The 20,484-nt window shown below is 33.9% G+C and overlaps 3 protein-coding genes across 4 annotated transcripts; 2 read left to right on the top strand and 1 right to left on the bottom strand.

The window, feature by feature from the left end:
- Window positions 1-836: 836 nt before the first annotated feature.
- On the top strand, window positions 837-3,135 carry LOC110690441 (pectate lyase-like). Its single transcript, XM_021867272.1, has 4 exons — window positions 837-1,119; window positions 1,581-2,259; window positions 2,357-2,599; window positions 2,769-3,135. The coding sequence occupies exons 1-4, from the start codon at window positions 926-928 to the stop codon at window positions 2,985-2,987; spliced, it is 1,335 nt and encodes a 444-aa protein (XP_021722964.1). The 5' UTR covers window positions 837-925; the 3' UTR covers window positions 2,988-3,135.
- A 394-nt stretch (window positions 3,136-3,529) lies between these two features.
- On the bottom strand, window positions 3,530-12,005 carry LOC110690442. 2 transcript variants are annotated; one of them, XM_021867274.1, is made up of 13 exons: window positions 11,843-12,005; window positions 11,687-11,748; window positions 11,524-11,592; window positions 9,026-9,104; window positions 8,852-8,919; window positions 8,646-8,747; window positions 8,312-8,401; window positions 7,254-7,328; window positions 5,895-5,927; window positions 5,599-5,685; window positions 4,936-4,998; window positions 4,547-4,630; window positions 3,530-3,916 (listed from the first exon to the last, which is right to left on the bottom strand). In XM_021867274.1, exons 1-12 carry the CDS (start codon window positions 11,895-11,897, stop codon window positions 4,571-4,573), a joined length of 843 nt encoding a protein of 280 aa, XP_021722966.1. In that variant the 5' UTR covers window positions 11,898-12,005; the 3' UTR covers window positions 3,530-3,916; window positions 4,547-4,570. The 2 variants fall into 2 exon arrangements, with proteins under 2 accessions (XP_021722966.1, XP_021722965.1); XM_021867273.1 differs by having other exon boundaries at window positions 3,530-3,897; window positions 11,843-12,004.
- A 2,981-nt stretch (window positions 12,006-14,986) lies between these two features.
- On the top strand, window positions 14,987-20,403 carry LOC110690438 (zinc finger protein 439-like). Its single transcript, XM_021867269.1, has 8 exons — window positions 14,987-15,235; window positions 15,322-15,377; window positions 16,461-16,623; window positions 16,783-16,871; window positions 17,101-17,233; window positions 17,398-17,490; window positions 18,542-18,644; window positions 19,350-20,403. Exons 1-8 carry the CDS (start codon window positions 15,074-15,076, stop codon window positions 20,285-20,287), a joined length of 1,737 nt encoding a protein of 578 aa, XP_021722961.1. The 5' UTR covers window positions 14,987-15,073; the 3' UTR covers window positions 20,288-20,403.
- The last annotated feature ends 81 nt before the right edge of the window (window positions 20,404-20,484 follow it).

Here is a 20,484-nt window from a genome sequence, read left to right as displayed (position 1 = left end):
TTTCGCCATAGTTAAGTCCTTAGAGTATCTTTAACTCTCAAACAGTCAAAACTTCACAAACCACTGCAGCAATCATTAACATGTGAAATGATACCATAGTTTTGAAGTACTATTAATTTGATAAGTATTTGCTAGCATTATAAGTCCATAACCAGCATTCAGAGGGCTAAAACATCATTTCTAGCCACATACTTTGTTTATGGTATCTTGAAACAACAATAGAAAGAACTCAATATAAGATGGTGTTTTTTTATTTGAGGTTTAATTAGAGACAATGGTGTTGCTATGGTGCGAATGATAGTCAGACATTTTTGTAAGACTACGAAAAAACAAATGGTGCAAACTGCAAATTAAAAGGATTGGAGGGAGTAAGCAAAAGGCTATATCATCGTAAATATTTTATACTACATTGTTTTCCACAATTTTATTTATTTATTTATTTTTTAATGTGCGAAGAGGCTCACAAAGGGCAAATATTACTTGACTTCATATCTTTAATACCATCTCGTGACTTTAAACTAACTCACTAATATAATTGACATCTATGATCCATTCCTACCGATAAGTTATGGGAAAGACACCATATCTAAATAAAAAAATAGAAAATAAAAAAAAAAAAAAAACGCAGAAAAGAAGCCTACACAATTTAATTTAATTTTATTTTTCGAGGAAAGCCTAAATAACTATTGGTTCCTTGATGAGGCCAACTAAAAAAAGATATAATTATTTTTACACCCCATATTATTTATACAATACAAGTTGTCACCTTGGCTTACTTCTAATTCAGGGTAGGAGACAGAGAGATTTCCAACTGCTCAAATGGGGTGTTGATATAAATCTTCCTCTAATTACATCATGAATTGAATTAACCACATTACTAATTTATTTATCAAAGTATTTGGGTTAATTCAACCACAAAATAAACATGGAGAAACAAGATTTAATGTTTCTCCTAATGTGTTCTTTATCTTATTTCGTCTTGGCTTTGGCACAAAATACCACTTTGGAGTCACATAATTATTGGAAACTACGTGAACGAGAAGCTAAGAGGAAACTTGAGGGAGCCTACCATCCTCAACCCTATAATGTCACAAACCACCTTAACCTTCGTTCTCGAATGTGAGTTAATTATATTGTTTTTTCTCATCTCGAAATGTTATATCTAGCTACGTCTCAATAAAAACTCATAAGGTGAAGCATCGTGCATCAAGCATGCACGTATTTTACTACATCCATCTAAGATTAATTATTACAATGAACCAACCAGTTCGTCTTTATAATTAAAAAATCTCCATATCGACAAATTTACATCATTAAAAAAGATAGAAGAGAGGAATTTATGTTATATACCTTTAAGCATTAAAGTTAATTTGTATTTATTCATAATACTCCTAATACATCACATACATGGACAAGGCAAGAACCCCTAATGTGTCATTTGATAAAATGAATTGACCCTTAGATAAAATGTTTATATCAAATGTGAAAATAAGGAATAAAATAGAATAAGGGCAAGTTATATTTTTACACAATGCATGTTTTCTATTTCATCTAATTTCATTCTCCTTCATTATGTGTAGTTTACAAAGCAGGTGGTTAGAAGATGAGGTAGGAAGAAACAACACAAGGAGAGAATTAGCAAAGAGATACAAAAAAGGATGCATGTATACGAATCCAATCGATGCATGTTGGAGATGCCAAGCTGATTGGGAGAAGAAAAGGCGAAAGCTAGCCAAGTGTGTGTTGGGGTTCGGAAGAGGGACAACCGGGGGCAAAGCAGGGCGCAAGTACTTGGTGAAAGACCCCTCAGACGATGATATGGTGAACCCTAAACCCGGAACCTTAAGACATGCAGTCATCCAAGATGAGCCATTATGGATTGTATTTGCTAAGCCTGTGATAAGAATTAGGCTTAACCAAGAGCTTATAGTGAATAGCAATAAGACCATTGATGGCCGGGGTTCACACGTAGTCATTGAGGGTGGGGCTGGGATCACATTGCAATATGTGGAGAACATCATCATCCATGGGATCAAGCTTAGGGACATAGTCCCGGGTTCTGGAGGACTAATCAGAGATTCAGCTAACCATTTCGGTTTCAGGACTCAAAGTGATGGGGATGCCATATCTATCTTTGCATCACATAATATATGGATTGATCATTGTTCATTCTCCAAGGCCTCGGATGGACTCATTGATATCATCAAAGGCTCAACCGCGATTACCATCTCCAACTGCCATATGACTGATCATGACAAGGTGACACTAGTGTAGTATATTCGTGGTATGCAACTACTAATGCTGTCAAATCTACATGATGCAGTCAATTAACTAAGTAGGTCATGTATATATGCAGGTATTTTTGTTTGGTGCATCAGACACCCATTATGAAGATAGGAATATGCAAGTAACAATTGCATATACTCACTTTGGGAAAGGATTAGTGCAAAGGATGCCAAGGTGTAGATGGGGATTCTTCCATATAGTCAATAACGACTACACTCACTGGCTAATGTACGCCATTGGTGGTGGCAAGAACCCAACCATCATCAGTGAGGGCAATCGTTTCATCGCCCCAATCAACCCAAGAGCTAAGGAGGTATAACATCATGTCATGCATCTAACTCATCTTTTAATTGACATTTTGCCAACATTTTAAGAATAACATGTTCAGATAATCAATCAATAAACCTCTCTTGTAAAAGCAATGAGGATTACAGGGTACTTAATCAAATTTTTAGCTAACTATTGTTTCATTTTGAGCATAGGTTACTCACAGACAGATACCATCATCACCATGGGATAGCGGGACATGGATTTCAAATAGAGACGTGCTGATAAACGGGGCTACCTTCTTGCAGTCACGCTCACCACTGCAGTTACAACCTATTGAAAGTAAGATAATAGGTTCAATGCATGGGAGATTTGCCGGGCGTGCCACAAAATATGCAGGACCATTGAAATGTGTACCTAAACGAGCTTGCTAACATAGTTGTACAAGGTTACAGTAGAAGAAATGTTTTGCTTTTGTTATTGTTTCAGTCTACATTTGTAGAAACAGAGGATTGCCAAATCGGACAAATTGTGTAATCAACAAATGACAATCTATATCCACATTCCGATTCTTAATGAACATCAAACGTCCACAAATGTTGTCTCAACGCGAGCATGACTTATTCTTAAATGATCAAATGTCCATAAATGTTGTCTCAACGCGAGCATGACTTAAATGATCAAATGTCCATAAATTTTGTCTCAACGCGAGCATGACTTATTCTTAAATGATCAAATGTCCATAAATTTTGTCTCAGCACGAGCATGACTTATTCGCATATCTTGCAGTCACAGCAAACACCAAACCACTATCGCTCAACCAAAAATCTCCTCCATTTTCATACTTGAATTTCTTCACAATGGCAACAATTGCAAAGGTTAAATCCTGTAGGAGAGGGAATTTACAAATATATAATGAAGTATTGAACACCTATCGCTAAAATCATACTCTAGCTACATACGTTAGATCCAGTGATAAATAAAAACTAGAAAATAGTACAAAACAAAAATACACAATGTTTCATTTCGCAGTGGTATACTTCACATTCTGCAATCTGATGCAAAAATATTTCGGTGGATATTTTAGTATTTGAATAATAAAAGGTTCATTGTTAGATCTTGAGCTCAAGATGTACATCAAACTTTGAACATATGAGGTTATGCAAAAAAGCTTTAGGTAGCCCATAATTTTTTTTAAGCAAGTAAAAACATCGCAATGGTTTTTCTTCCTACAACCTTTCTGCTCACTAATATATACGGTTTGTGAAATTTATTGCCATATATGACCTTCTCCAACAGCAGCCTGAAATTTCCAGAACTTATAAGGCCTTGACTGAAGCAGACCTGAAGAGATTAAAACCCACTGAGAAAGGAAAAGTAGTAACAATAAGCATCAAAATTTGAGATCAAAATATTGCTTCCAGTAATTCTCACATTTTCCATTAATCATTTTTTAATATACTTTCACTTTATATCAATCAGTTTATACACATTTAGAATCACTGGCAGATCTATGTTGCAACCCAAGGGTGCACATTTAGTGTGGGAGACAGCCCATGACAATGTATGTGCTACCAGCCTACCCACAACTATGAAAAATCAGTTGGTAACAAACTATACCAAAACAGTAAAATTTAATACTGCATTTATTATTGACACCTGACTACCCGAGAGTTTATTAGAAATTTTAATCTATAGGTTGATTTTCTAATGAATATCTTTTTGATTTTAGATTATATTAAATGACATGATATGATACTGTTAAAATATGGTGTTCACCAAATGACAATTAGATATCAATTGTGTATAATTTGTACGGTAATAAATTTCATGAAAAATGTTTCATCAATATTTATAATGATATGTATGTTGGTATGCCTTTCTAAAGGTTTTTTGTTTGTGTGTGTGTGTGTGTGTGTGCTTCTCAGTTATAAATCTTCAACAAAAATAAAGAGCCAAGAAGTGTTGGAGCAATACAAGTAGATGTCCAAACCTTGTCAAGTTCGTATAAGGATGGTCATTCAACACCTTTGATGGATCTGATCTCATTTGCTGAGTCTGCGAGTGCTTTGAGGCCCTGAAGATGAAAAACAAAATGACATCATTAATATGTCAGCAATGCTCTTCATTGAAATTTTGCCTAGCTCTTAAGAAAAACAAATTATTGAATAATAACAGAGAATTAATTACTAAAAGTGCACAAAACAACAATATAACTTTTCCAAGGAGCTAAGATTAGATGCTAAACATCAATTTATATATGTCAACAGTATATATTGCAAGAAAATGGCTTCCAAGCTGCCACGCAAACAAAAGTTGGATAATAGAGACACAATTTTAGAAATCATCTTCATTGAGATCTTTGGGAAGTTAGGATTGAACCTGGAGGCCAAGAGCATTTGAAGATGGGAGCTGAGCACGCATTTTGCCAAGTTTAAGTTGATCCTGAGAGACATCAGTCAAGTAGCATGTCAATGACTCATATACCACATTGACTGGCAATTCTTACACGAGACAATCTCATAAGAAGTTAGTTGGCATAACACAGTTTAAAGCACAACTGAATGCAACTATGAACATATAGGATGATACATTTCTTGAGATGACTTTTAGTAATTAACCAATCAGTCTTGCACAAATACTAAGATTTACTGTCTATATATAACACTTTGTATAAAACTAGTCCATTCAACATATAGCTTCTCATGAAGAAATAATCTTGTCAGATAGAAGTCACACAAACATGGCATCACACAATATCTCATTTTATTGCTCATTCAACTACTAAACCTGCCCAACTCAAAAGCTCCTTATCCCTTTGCCAGTTTGCCTCACACGTATGCAATAAAAGGCTACTCAGTATAACAATGTCTAGCAGCGCAACAGATATTTGATTCCATTTCTAAAATTTATATCTAGCCCACAAATATAACAGAAGCAGCTTCAGCAACAAGTTACAACAAGCAGATATACAAATGGTAATTGCCATGTAGACTTATTTATCAAGCTGGCAAAAAGTAGGTTGTATGAACTCTAGAAACATACCTGAAAGTTTTGAGAAAGCCCTGGCGCCTTTGAAGTCTTCCCATCAACAAAGTTGACCAAGTAATCCACACCCATAAGTGTAAGTGTCTGTAGAAACACAAATTATATTACTTGGAATGAATATGCATAGCTAAAACCATCCAAATTCCAGTACATGCTATGTAAACCATGTTGAAGTTTACTAGATTGCTCACTGGTTCGAGACTTCTGGGAAGTCGTCAAAACCCAAATTTAATGATGAAAGCCTTAAATAATTTTTTTGAAGCGAACAAAAAAGGTCAAAAGAAACACCATACCTGTTTCTCTTCGAATAAACCCATCTTGTCATCCTGCCAAAAGATAATGAAAATAAAGAACATGGACTTATTAATTTTATAGATGAAGAAGTAAAAGCAGATTAGGATTTCATGCATCAACAAACTTTTTATAAGAACACACAGAAATTATTGCTGAAGAAAAATCAATTTCCAAACTAAAATTCGAATAGCAATAATTGATATAAGAAGCATCAGGTCTAACAGAAATCATCGCTTCAGATGACAAATACTGTAGGTTAATTGCAGCATCTGCAAACTAACAATTCTTTTAATAATATAAAAGAGATGCAAGCACAAGGAAGCAGAAGTCCCAAGAGGCCAAAAACCAAGATAAGATGATACAGTTACATTTGGAGCACAACCAAAATAATTATTGCGTGGAATGCATATATCTGCAGAAAGGAGATATTCATGGCAACTTCACACATTGTAACACACTAAACATAAATGGAGCATGACAATGACCAATAGCTCAGGTTACAAATGAATATTTAGCATCTTACACACATGTAATTGGCATAAGCTATGCCATACAGAAAACAATCTGGCATGCTGGTGCACCTTATATTACACTACGTACATGCTAGCCCACTCACCAAATTGATCAATCAGGGTATATTGGAATAACTTAGGGTCCAAGTTATTTGTAGGACTAGTCATTGGTTTTATGTGACAAAATGATCGAGCAAGACTCCAATTTTTGGTTTATTGGTCAAGGATACTTGTTTTCTAGAAAAAAGCATTGTTTCTAGAAATATGAAAGCGGCTTGAGTTTATCATATTATTCTCCGGATCTCATCTCTTAAATTATGAACTAATTATGGGACAATGTACATACTTTCAACCAATAATACTAAGCCTATAAAAACATTCTCAATTCACCATTGGAAGGCCCTAACTTGCTTTATTATTTTATTTTTTCCCGGCATCATATAGATTTTGGGAATTTCATATATACAAGTCCCTCCAGCAGTCCAGCTAATAGGGCTTGTTTTGACTTAGAAGATCAAATTTGGCAATGTTTGGTCGTCAATATCTTTAAAAAAAACACTAACTCCAGTAACAGAACTATATGTCTATTATTTATTTTTATTTTTATTGCAGAAATTTGCTTTCGTAGCATAATATATTACAAATATATAATTTACAGACATCAATGGTCAAAATATGGCTTTAAGGCTGCTGGACAGCAAGGGAGAATAAGAAATAAATCAAAAGACTAATTCAAGTTAATGAGGGACTCTAAGTCAAAATCATTATTCAACTCCACATGCTAGATAGCATGAACAACAATGTTAACAAAATTGGGATATAGGATTACTCATACAATCAACTCACCAAAATGGAAACTGTCTCCTGCAAGGAATATAGCTGCCTGGTAACTTTGTCAATATCACCACGAGTCTTACAGACCTGATGCAGAGGCATAAAAGCTTAGTAAATTATTCACATATCACCATTCCAACACTTAAATAATCACTTATCAAGAATTCTCAATGAAGCCTATAGTTCCATTACTGACAGCCATATCTATTTGATATATCATAGACCAAAATCAAAAGGACAACTTTATTCATCTTTAAAATTTTATAAATAATCAAGTGCCTTCAGGATCCCAAAAATAATAGTCCAACACTCCACTGCCAAAATAAATAGTTTTGAAGGTCAAACTACATCATGTGACAAAACATTATCATGTAGAATCTTGTTAAACTTGCTTTAAAAAAATACCGATTATATATTTAAACCATAAGATATTTTGGAGACTGAAAAGGTATATGTTGACTTCTTTTCAGACAGAACTACAACTTAGTGGATATTATCTCAATGATGGAATTCTTGGGTACAAAAATTTCACCATCTATACTGATATAAAAACCTGACCAGCCAGTTGGACTCAATAGAAGGTTGTTTCACATGGTTCAGCCATTTTAACAGATTTTACATCAAGCTTTGAGAAGCTTAAAGTACAAATAAAAATAAGTGCCACACAGCCACAGAATATGCACACAAATAAGGTCTATTCTGTATGTCGAAAATTCCAGAAATAGCTCGACAATATGTTCAAATAACAGATATAGCTTTTATTTTAAGAAAAAAATGGTGACATGTCATGGAACAGAAGATATACACAATACACACGATAATCATAAATAAATTTCCAAAAAGATTCAGAAGACGAAACCACTTAGGGCAATGAATTAACTAACACCAAACACTAGTGAAATGGTAAAGACTTTCATCACTCAAAACTAATTTGCACAAAGAAGTGAAGGACAGCTGGCAGAGTAGGCATTTGTCAGCCAAGTACAAAAGATTGGAGATTATGATATGCAAAGTAGAACAAGTAGACCAGTAAAAGACTAAAAGTAAAGGGGTAAATATCCAAAGTCCACCTGATCATTAATATGTTTTGAGATCTCCCTCTGCTCATCAACTTTCCCATCCAGGTTCTCAATCCTTTGAGTCAAGTGTAACTTTACTTTCTGCAGAATAGAGAAATTCAACACGCCCGTTAACAGGGAAGAGGGGGGGGGGGGAGAGAGATAATAAATTTAGCAGACAAAGAGCAGTAGACATAACAATTAATGAAAACTACATGATTTGCAACATAATACTGGTGGATAAAGACAAAACTCACAAAAGACCACACACAACATCAAAGATTGTATTGAAGAAAGTCATTTGATCCATGTCCACATTTTAAGCATAGGAAATTTTGCAACTTACAGCGAGTCTGTCAGTGATATTATCCAGATTTGCTGTCAAATTTGCGACTGCCGTTGCCATATTACGCTTGGTCACGTACATAAGATCAGAGAAAGAAAGACCCTGAGAATATACCATGAAAAAAAGCAATTTTGTCATTGATCAGTTTCCTCATGAGAAGGTAAATATTAAGGGGGACAAGCTGGCTAAAAGAAAAATATGCCTACCTTCCACCACATATACCCATAGCCCAAAGCACCCAAGGTTGCAGCCGGAAGAATTAGAGAAGAACCATCTGCTTAAAGCATAGCATTAGCAAAAAGCAAACCTAGAGGCACCGACACAAACATATACAAAACAAAGAGCACTGTAAGAGCAACTGTTAGTTTAAACTGACATACCAATTCCACCAGACCCATTCACCACAGTAATTTGCCGCGATGAGGTTAAATTCCGAATCTCTTGTGCCAACCGGCGTACCTATAAAGGATTCTATGTGAGATTTTAAACAAAAACAAACCCTTTGAAACATTCTATGGAAAAATGCATGGCAAAAAGAGTTCTCTCGGCCCTTGTTAGTTTCAAGGTTTGCAATAAAGAAAATGGAAGTTTTGAGGAGGATAAAATTATACACAACTTGGTAATCTACCTTACATAGAGTATGGATTCCCTAAATGATTAAATTCATACAGACATAGTTCAGCAAATTAAAATTACTAATTTATATTTACAGCAATTTCTTCTTGAAAATAAAGGAGCCTTACTTTAGATTAAACAAACAACATCATCCAATTAACTGTCCATTTTAGCACATTACCTTAAACGAAAGCAATGTCTAATTAATATATTATCATACAATTAAAAAGAAAAATGACCCACTTCAGCTCTCTAACAAAGACAATGATATTCTTTAACCTGCCTTGGCCCATGGGACTATAGAATGTCTCTAGTAAATCACATAGCAATTGATATCTTTAGTTTTGCTCCCCCACTCCACATGAAATCCAAGGAGGCAATAGAAAAAAGAAACCCTAAAAAAGTAACCAGTAACCGTAATTTTCCCACTACATCCAAACTGGTCCTGATGACCTGATCTATTTCAGCCTCTCCTTTTTCAGGTTTTACTCCTTTTCATGCCTAATAACCTCAAAATAAAAATCAATAAATAACAAAGCCAGTTTCCCCAAGAAAATCGACATTACTTAATACTTTACTTGCTACCTTCAGTCCTTCACATGATCGTCTGAGGTAAAAACATATAAATGCTACTCCCTCCATTTGCATTTTTTATTTTTCGGCTGGAATTTATAGGTTGAGGTAATCTTCTTAACTATTTTCAATGCGTCAATCACTCACTCAATCAATCAAAACCTTAATCTCATAAGTGGGGTCAGCTACATGAACTAAAATTGATTATAGTCATCCAAAAAATCTTCCTCTTCCATCCACAAAAATAAAAAAATAAAATAAATAACACATGAACATATGGGGCTTGTTTGATTTATTTTGATGGGTTTTTATAAATGTTACTAATACAAAACTAGAGATATTAATGGTCGAAGACATGCATCAACAAACATGAAAAGTTAAACCAAAAACATAAAAAAGAAACAAAGGGTGTTTTTAGAGTCCCTTAGCTTATATCATTAAACCTTTAACCACAAATGTTTTAACAAACACTGATCAAATCTAATCTGAATAGCACGATCCTATGATCTTATATTAGCTAAATGATCTAGACTGGAAGTAGAATCTCAACATAGCAGGTAAGGCCATGAGGAACGGACAATCCTATTATTTACTTAGATCATTGATCAGTCAACATTGTACAAAATTGACTAGGATTGTCATCCTGTGTAACTGCGTACTCATATAAATGAACCCAAATGCAACCAATTATTTTCTCTAAGCTTAATGACAACCCAGCTACATAAACTATGAACTTTGACATTTTTTATGCTTAAAATATGCGTATTTAATCATGTAAAAACCATTTTATTCCTCCTTTTTTTCATAATTTTGTATCTGATTTAACAGATTCAATTCAAATCACATCATTATTGGACACAGCACAGTAAGCTCCCAATTCTATGGGATAACCTTGGTCCCCCTCCTAGACTAATGCCTATAAGGCTACAATAAACCCCCTATTCTATGGGATATCCTTGATTCTTCCTACATAAACTTTTATATCCACTCCACACAAACGAACAAACATGCGAAAAACAGAGGAGAACGAGAATATATGAAATCAACATTCAACAGTTGCAACTTGAAAGAACACGTCAGGTGCATCGATTAACTGTTGTGAGGTGATGCTCCTAAATTGTGGCCAGTGCCCCTATGTTGTTGCCAATGGTGCACCAATTAGGTGCCTCTGATCTGTTATCACCTAACTGCATCTAATTATCCACACAGCATTTGCCTAAAACTCCCGAAACATTTTTCTAAGGTCACGTGAGGCTAATTCAATCGGAGTCATGATTTGTCTCATGAAAAAGAAAGTGCACAGCAGAAAACAGAAAGGAAAACGAAATACTTAGATTATAATAAACGCAGAGTAGTCCTGTACTTCTGCTAAATTCTCCCTAACTACACATATATCTTCATCCGAGAAATAAAATAGTGAACGATAGACAACTCAATTATGGTTCTTCAAATTCAAATTTCGTGCCAAACAATTAAACTCAATGCATCATACAAAATCTCTCAGGCTCTCAGATTAATCCACTGAGACCTTGCCAAAGAAAAAATCAACCTTTTTCGATTCGCAACAGCTCTCCGATTCCAATTTGTAACTACAGAATATTTAAAGCTATAAATCTCTCAAAAAAAATTGTGCTAAAACAAACGACGACTATAAAAAGCATAATTGTATAGCAGTTGAACAACCACAAACCTGTGCAGCCATTTGCTCAGAATCAGAATTTGCAGAGTCACCTGAATTCTCCCAATTCTTCACCAAAGCCTGAAGTTAATTAAATCACAATAAATACAATTTCAGCAATTAATAACTCAAAATTGAGCACAAAAATTTCAAAAAAAAATAAAATCAAAAATACCTGAAGTTCGCCAATTATGTCAGCTAATTTGCCGTTTTTGACAAGAACAGTTCCAGTATAACCTGCCAAAAAAAAAAAAAAAAGTGTGATCAGTATTAAAATAAAAATAAAAAAGAAAATTGGAGATGGAGGAGAGAAAAAGAGAAGGAGAAGTACCAGCTCCGATAAAGAGGAGGAGTCGAGAAACGCCCATTCCAGCTTGAAGCGCCATTGTAATGGAGGAATTTCGAGATCGACGAGGAACCCTAATTCGTCCGTCGTCGTAAGAAAGAAAGAAAGAAGAGGAGGTGGAGTTGAATTAATTAAACTTTTTCGTAAGTGATAAATTCATGGTTATATTAATTACGACTGGATTGTAGGTGCTCCACGATGTCGTTTTGATTAATTTTATTTTCTTTTGTCCACGAGTCACGGCTCTTTTCTTGAGTCACGACTCACGAGCTTTATTCAGCTTAAAATTTTAAGGGTTTTTTTTTTCTTTTTTTTCTTTTAAACCAAAAATTTAAAATTACCATAAAACTCAACTTTTTTTTTTTTTAACTAAAGCTAAAGAAAATGACATTTGACTATTTTCCTAAAAAAAAAATTGACCTTTGACTGTACATGGGTCAAATATTTTGAGAGCGTGGATTAAGGAATTCTCACCTTATAGTGTTTCTAGTGATTCAATGGGAATTGAATCCTCAACTGGTGCAATTTTTTAATGTAAATCAAGCTTAGTTAATGTTTTAAAATCCGTCTTGTCAAAAAAAAAAAATTGTTTTAAAATCCGACCTGATTTTAAGTACATAATATTTGTGGCTTAAAAAAATTCGTAGTACTGGAATTAAAACTTTTTTGTTAGGAGTTTTTGAATAAGATATGTTTTGTATATTTTGATGTATATCTTTTGTTAGGAGTTTTTGAATAAGATATATTTAATGTATATCCCTCACTCTATAGTCTAATATAATCTTGATAATAGTACGAAAAATACTCGTAATAATTTAGCTTAGTCACAAGTTTTTTGAGCTAAACTTTATAGTGTTAGCTAGTGAAAATTTCGAATCGGGATAAATAGCTCACAAACTAGATAGGGCTTTTACAAAAATTGGACTTTAACTAATACTTCAAAGAGTATTACTTTAGAGTTTTTTTTTTTTCCTTTTTTCCTAAATTATAATTTTGTGTGGTTGATCACATTGTGTGACCGCTGCGGCGCAGCCAAAAAAGAAATGGTAACCCCTATACTAAACACCTCATGAAAATAGTAGAGGAATTAGTTACTGCAATGTTGACATGACTACCACTATCTTCACGAGGTGTTTCAACAGTAACCCTTACAACGCTATATAGTAATCCCAATAGTGCTAACTAAGTAACCCCTATAACACTATATAGTAATACTATATTTCTAATTAAGTAACCCTTAAGTAATATTATATTTCTAATTAACCCTTAAGTAACATATTATTTCTAATTAAGTGACCCTTAAGTAACATTATATTTCTAATTAAGTTACCCATATAACCTTCTTTAAATCTGTTTTTGGTGTTTAGAGAGCCACAAGGGCGTTTGATGAGAATCAATCCCAAGATCTCTTGAAACCGGGAAGGAGCTCTAACCACTTGATCTATCCTTCACTCTCCACCTTCTTTAAATCTGTGGATTGCAAATCTTTATCACTCCGTATTATTGTAAACTAGCATTTTGGTCCGTTCAATGCACGGGTTATAATATAGGTTATTTTTATATAAATGTATGCTTTTCAATAGTTGAAACTCCGAAGTTATTGTTACATGACTTTAAAAGTAAATGTTGTGAGAACTTTTTTTTTTGGTTAAGTATATATAATTGAGAAAGAATATCTAATTTAGTTAAGTATATATACTCCAAAGGAGTACATGAATATTGTAGAATATAAAATGACATATTAGTTTAAGCTATATTTTAAGTTTAAGAGATAAGACTATTTTTATTATACTTCATATGTTTATGTAATAGTTAATTCAACTTTATTCTATCATGATAGAAATTAAACACTTCATTTTCTTACTTAAATGTGCAAGTTACGGAATGCACAAAGACTTTAACATTATGTAATATTTTTAATTTAATTTTTTTTAATAATGAAAAGGTAAGGGAAGTAACATTTGCATATGAGTAAGTTGTGAGGACATGTGGCATACGAATAAGTTGTGAGAACATGTGGCATATGAATGATTGTGGTTTGAGTTTTTAAATACTAAGTATAGATGTTCATATAGCTATTTTGATAATATTCATCTTACCCTTTACAATTTTCAAGTGTAAATTTAATGGTTATATGTAGTCCAACATTTGCCTAATAGTTTTAATCCGTGGTTTATACACACAGGTGTACAGTGCTCATCGTACACCCTAATAAATAAAAAAAGGCGGAAAGAACATACATGTATTTGACAAAGAACATGTTTGTATTTGACAAAAACATGCATTACCAAAGAACATAAAGATATAATAAAAAGAATGAGATAAAAACTTGATAAAATTTTCTGAAAAATTACACATTATTAACGGGAAAAATTTAGAGGTGATAAAAATCGAGTAGGGCCGGGCCATATCATAATTTCTCGTGCCCAAACCCGTAGAAAAGTAGCGGATTTTCGGGCTTTTTTCGAACCCGGTTCGAGTTTTAACTAAAAATGCATTTTTAGGTTTGCCCAAACCCACCCTATTTCGGGCCGGATCGATTCGGGATGCGAGTCATGCCAATGTTGATCACCTCTTAAAAAATCCTTACCAAAGATATCATTTTCCCAAAAAATAGTTTTCTATCTCTCCAAAAAAAAATTCAACTTCCCATAATAATTTAGTTATTTTACTCTAACATTATTTTCAATATCAAATTTCAAAATATCATATGTTAAAAAAACATAATTTATATTGTAAAGTACATATAGTTAATACCTAAATAACACATTAATCAAACTCAAAGAATATATGATAATAAAAGTAATTTAAAAATAAAAATAGAATTTAGGCGTCACTACGACCTTAAAGAACATACACGTCAAATTCAAAGAAATACTTTGTATTATTAAACCCAAAAAAAAAAATGTTTATCAACATATGTTAAATAACATAAGTTATAATGTAAAGAACATATAATTTTACTCAAAGAACACATTGATCACACTCAAAGAACATATCAAAGGTATGTTCTTTATCAAACACTATATGTTCTTTCCGCCTTTTTTTTGTTTACCCGGGTGAGTGCACCCGGGTGTATTATCTAATTTTCAAATAGTTTTAGGTATGACTGATAAAATGTGTAAAGTTCCTAACCACTCAAAATGAAAAGACTTGACACACAAAGTTGGGTTAACCTCAAGTGATACAGCTGATCCTCCAATTCTGCCATGAAAGATGTTGTCAATCTGCTCAACCCTTCATCTCATTCTGGTTCCGCCATGGAAGAACCATAACTCCAACCTTGTATTTCATCACTCTAAATCACAATCACCCTTTTTCAAACTCTTTCCTCATTCTCTTCATACCATCAATTCTCTTTCCAGGGACGAAAACCAGGTATCCCATTTCTCTCTCTTTTTATAATAATAATAATAAATTTCTCTCATAATATATTTTCCTAATTTATTTATTTATTTGGGCAGTTGGGATATGATCCTTCAGATGAACTATATGGAATTGATGTGAATATACCACCAAGGTTAGAATACTCTAATACTTGTCTATGATTATTATCTTGGCATTTGAAATTGTTTGTGCATTTTTATATACAATACTAGTACATTATTGTAATCTAGAGGGAGACAAAAGGGCAATGACCCAAATAGCCAATGATGTTTTTATACAAAGTTTGATTGGGTTTGGGTACGACCTCCAAGACTTTAATCGACTAAGTTAGTAGAGATTAATTTATTTCGGGTCATGTTGCTTGTGTTTGAGATATGAAGATATCATAATTGGGAAAGAACAATGGGAAATGCGCTGTTATTGGTAAAATTATTGTCTACCCACCACTAATATAGAGTAGTGATAGCAGAATCTAACTCAACAAGATTAATATTATTTTAATATTGAATTAGTATTGGCTAGTGGGTATCCATATTCAGTTTGAATTTGCATAATTGTTGCAAAATGTAAGATGTATAGGCTGACAAATCTTTGTTGAAACTTGTGCTCGGCCTGTGAATGGCTTGATGAATGGGCAACCGAAGTCTTGTGTTGAAATGGAGACGAATATGATTAATGTCTATTAGTATTTCAAGTTTTGTGAAATTTTATTTTGTACAAAGATAGAAATACCTCACTCCGTAGTTTACCTTGTTTCTCTGTTGGATTGTGAAGTCTATTTTCCATTCAGCAGTATAATCTGAACTACTTAAGAAATTCGGCTCATTAATTACTAGCTTGTTTAGTGGGGGCATAGTCTTCATAACACTTGGTTGGAAATAATTTTGAACTTTATGATCACCCGCTGCCCTCCCACAATTTTGAAACTGTCCTCCTATGCACGGGGTTAAGTTAAGTTCGTAGTCTGCTATGTTGTTTCACTGAGCTTGCGATGCTTACCTAAGATCAATTTTCGAATTTTACAAGTCTCTCTAAAGATGATGTAGATTATGCCTCGCATAAAGCTTGGTACTTCAGCAGTTATGAGCTATTAGTCTAATAGAGTAATAGAAATGGTTGAAAGTGGCTCAATATTGTAAATAATGCTTCTCTGGATTTGCTGTCACTTTAATATTTGATGAGGAATCGGTAACCAAACTTATTTGATTGATTCCAGGGATGTTAAATCAGATGCATTTGAACCTAGATCATGGTTTGGGCCCAATGGACAGTATATTAAAGAACTTCCCTGCCCAAGTTGCCGGGGAAGAGGATATACTCCATGCGCAGAGTGTGGAATTGAGCGGTCTAGACAAGACTGTTCGCTTTGTAGTGGGAAGGTATGATGGTTGTATGCCTGTATGTTGACATATTATGATGTGCTTAAGCCCAATGGTACTTACAGTGTTACTAAAAGCATGTTTAATACTTGATGTAATGCTTAACTTATCATTAAGTTATATAGTTCTAATGTTTAGTTGTTGCTTACTATGTTGAAGGGAATTATGACTTGTCAGCAATGCTTGGGGGAGCGTGTCATCTGGGAAGAGTCAATTGATGAAATCCCATGGGAAAAAGCACGCTCCATGTAAGTTCATTGCAACTTTTCATCTACATATTCTTCAAGCATTTAATTTTGATACAGCCATTCTCAGCAGAAAGTTTGTTCTAGAAATTGAGCATTCATGGTCTAATATCATAAATTTCCTTAACTTGTACTTACATCGCTATCTTACTTCCATTGTTCATGCGTTGCAATGCTTGTGACTGAGATTCTTGTCTGTGTTTCTCAATGTCAATGCTGTATCAATTTTCAGTTCTCCACTGAAAGTCAAAGAAGATGATGAAGTTGATAATTTGGAGCTAAAACTAAACTCAAGGAAGAAATCAAAGCGAGTTTACCGATCTACTCCTCCAGAAGTTGGGCTGAAAATCAGTCGCTCCTTGAAAGTTAGTTTCCTGTTTGGAATGTTCTGATTGCTGTATAATTTGAAACCATTGCATATCATATACTTCGTATTTGATTTATTTTTAAAATATGTAGATCATGAAGCGTTTAGATTTCCTTGTAAATTGTTGTTCTTTATCTTGTTCTTTTAGTTGACTGAATGCAGAGTCTCAATGCAAAAACAGGACTGTTCAGCAAGAGTATGAAGATCATCCATCGTGATCCTGCTCTTCATGCACAAAGAGTAGCTGCAATAAAGGTTTCTTTTTTATTTATTATAGGTGTAGTACTTTTTAATTCAAGCTGAAAATCTGAATTAAGATACTGATATATTTTTATTTTTTTTGACCAAATTAAGATACTGATATTGTACAAGAAAGTCAGCATAAAGTTAAATAGTCTTGAACTGTAAGTCTGTAACTGACTACTGTCAAATATGTTGATTCACCCAGCTCCGGACAATGATACCGATTAGAGTGTTTTTGAACTTAAGTATAAATGAGATAGTGATTAGTGAAGCATGACACATGTGTACAGTGTACTGGCTTATATTTAAAGCAAGAAAATTGAGGCTATAGTAATAGATATGTAATTTTACACATTTACATGGAATGCCTCAATGCCCCTTGTGAATGTTCTTGTATGTTTTTTTAATCCTCCATTGATTTTCATTGGCACTTTTTAGTATCTAGAGACTTGATCTTTAGACTGTAGATATGAATTAATGAACTTCAAAAGAATAAAGACGTGCTTTTTAGTGGAGATGCATTATCAATTTATCATGGACATACGTTTACGACATTTCTTCATGAAAAAGTTACATATAGCCTAATATGTGCTCCATTTATTTATAACCTTGTGCCATATAAGGCTTGTGGGATTCGTAAAACTTCTATGCTTCAGATATATCTTTACTTATTTCTGGTCCATTTGTTTGTAGCTAATAGCTATGGTCGACTTCTTTTTCCAACATTGATTATTCTGCTGAGTAGCAGTAGACCATGAAAAAGGCTGTTATTGTACATATTGTTGTATCCTTGTTGGTACATATTGTTTAATTTTTTTTGGTTTTGTAGAAGTATGTTATAATGTTATTGCTTCCCTAATTTTAGCTGCAAATGATGCGTTGATAATTCATTAGGAGCCATTGTTTTGTTTTAAACATGTAAAAAATTTATGGATGGAGTATTCAATTGTGAGAAACAATTTTTTTTAATTAGTTTTTTTGTTTTGTGATTTAATAGAATCCAATGACTGGACTTCCTTTTTACAATGTAGCTTATAGTATATGCATTTTGTTTTGATTGCAGAAAGCTAAAGGGACACCTGCTGCAAGGAAGCATACTTCTGAAACTCTGAAAAACTTCTTCAGTGATCCTGAAAATCGCCGGAAGAGAAGCATTTCTATGAAAGGTTGGTATGGTTATAACAAACTGCCAAACTTGTGAACTTTAGTGAAGCATGGCAATCACTGCTACATGTTTGGTTGGCCTGAGAGCTTTTAATGCTTTAGAAATGTACCTATAATGAGTATGTACTGCCCCATTCCATTCTTCAAAGAGTTCACACTTGAAGGATCATGTAGGCTGCGTTTGACAAGAAGGAAATTCCTTTCCAGATAAAATTAGTGAATTACTCTCATTATCTTCTGCTTGGTCTGTTTAAGAGTGGGGGAAAAACACCAACATTCTACGGTTAAAAATAGTTTTCCAAAGAGGTATTACAGAGTTTCATCATGTAAGAAAAAAAAAATGTCACATATTCCTTGTAATCACTTTCCTTCTCTTTTAGGAACAAAGCAAAGGAATATGTATTTTTTGTAGAAAGTAAATATTATTCAAATTGTTTTAAAGCTGACTTTTTCCACAATGTATTTTTTGTAGAAAGCAAAATTTATTCTAACTGTTTTCCTCCGAGTGAAACACAGACATAGTTCTAAACACCAATAAAACAATCATTTCCTTAATATTGAGTTTTTGAGTACATTAAGATTAGGTCATAAGTTTGAATCCCTCTCCTGCCATTGTAATATTGTATGTACACAATTATTGGTGTGTGACTTAAAGCACAAAATAGGGAAAAAAAAGTGATCACTCTTTCTTAAAATCTAATCTGCAGGGATTAAATTTTTCTGCAAGAACTGTGGACAAGAAGGGCACAGGAGTTATTACTGTCCTGAACGTGGAGAAAACACTGAAAGGAGATTCAGATGTGGGTTGTGCGGTGAGAAGGGCCATAATAGAAGAACTTGTCAAAAACCGAGGACAAGTAAACCAAAACAAAGAATTCTTAAGGAGTACCATTGCCGTTCATGTGGCAAAACTGGTCATAATCGCAGGACTTGTTCTCTGAAGACCGAGCTACAGTCAGACAATGTCATTCATGAAAATAAAAGCTTTGTCGAGCATTCAAAGGGATGTGTTAAAAAGCATCATCATCGATGCAGTGTTTGTGGAAAAGGTGGTCACAATAGCAGGACATGCTTTCTGAAGACTGAACTAGAGTCTGAAACTGTAGGTTCTCTTATGAAATCAAAGGGATATGTTCGAAAGCATCTACATCGATGTAGTGTATGCGGAAAGAGTGGTCACAATAGCAAGACATGTTCTCTGAAGACTAAGCTACAGTCAGATAGCGCTACATTTGAATATATTGGCTCTCTCAAAAAAATTCAGGGAAACGCCCAAAAGCATAATCATCGATGCAGTGTATGCTTGAAGCGCGGTCACAATAGCAGGACATGCTCTCTAAAGACTAAGCTACAGTCAGATAGTGTCACACTTGAAAATAAAGGCTCTTCACAAAAGCTAAAGGGAAATCTTCAAAATCATCATCATCATCACTATCGATGCAGTGTATGTGGAAAAAGTGGTCACAATATGAGGACTTGTTCTGAACACTCGATTGGAAAATTCGATGTGACTTCTGGATTTAGCCAACGAGCAAGACGACTATATCACTGCAAGATTTGCGGGGTACTCGGCCATAATCTGAGGACTTGTGCCGAAAAGGGAGTTGCAAACAATGTATATATCGAAGTTGATTCTACATTCTGAAATTTGTAGTTCACTCTCGGCTTTCTGAATTATTCATGGCTTAGTCATTAAGTTGTTGAACGTTTGGAAATGCTATGAGCTCTGCCATATATACTATGCATTCTGTTTTTGTGGTTTATGTTAAAGACTCGGTGATTAGTTTGTAATACAGAATTTTTATAAGGGAAATTAGGATGAAAGCTTGTAGTATTTTTATT

The sequence above is a fragment of the Chenopodium quinoa genome, unplaced genomic scaffold (assembly GCF_001683475.1).
Source record: "Chenopodium quinoa cultivar QQ74 unplaced genomic scaffold, ASM168347v1, whole genome shotgun sequence".
NCBI classification, from domain to species: Eukaryota; Viridiplantae; Streptophyta; class Magnoliopsida; order Caryophyllales; family Amaranthaceae; genus Chenopodium; species Chenopodium quinoa.
This window is presented reverse-complemented; position numbering and strand designations above follow the sequence as displayed.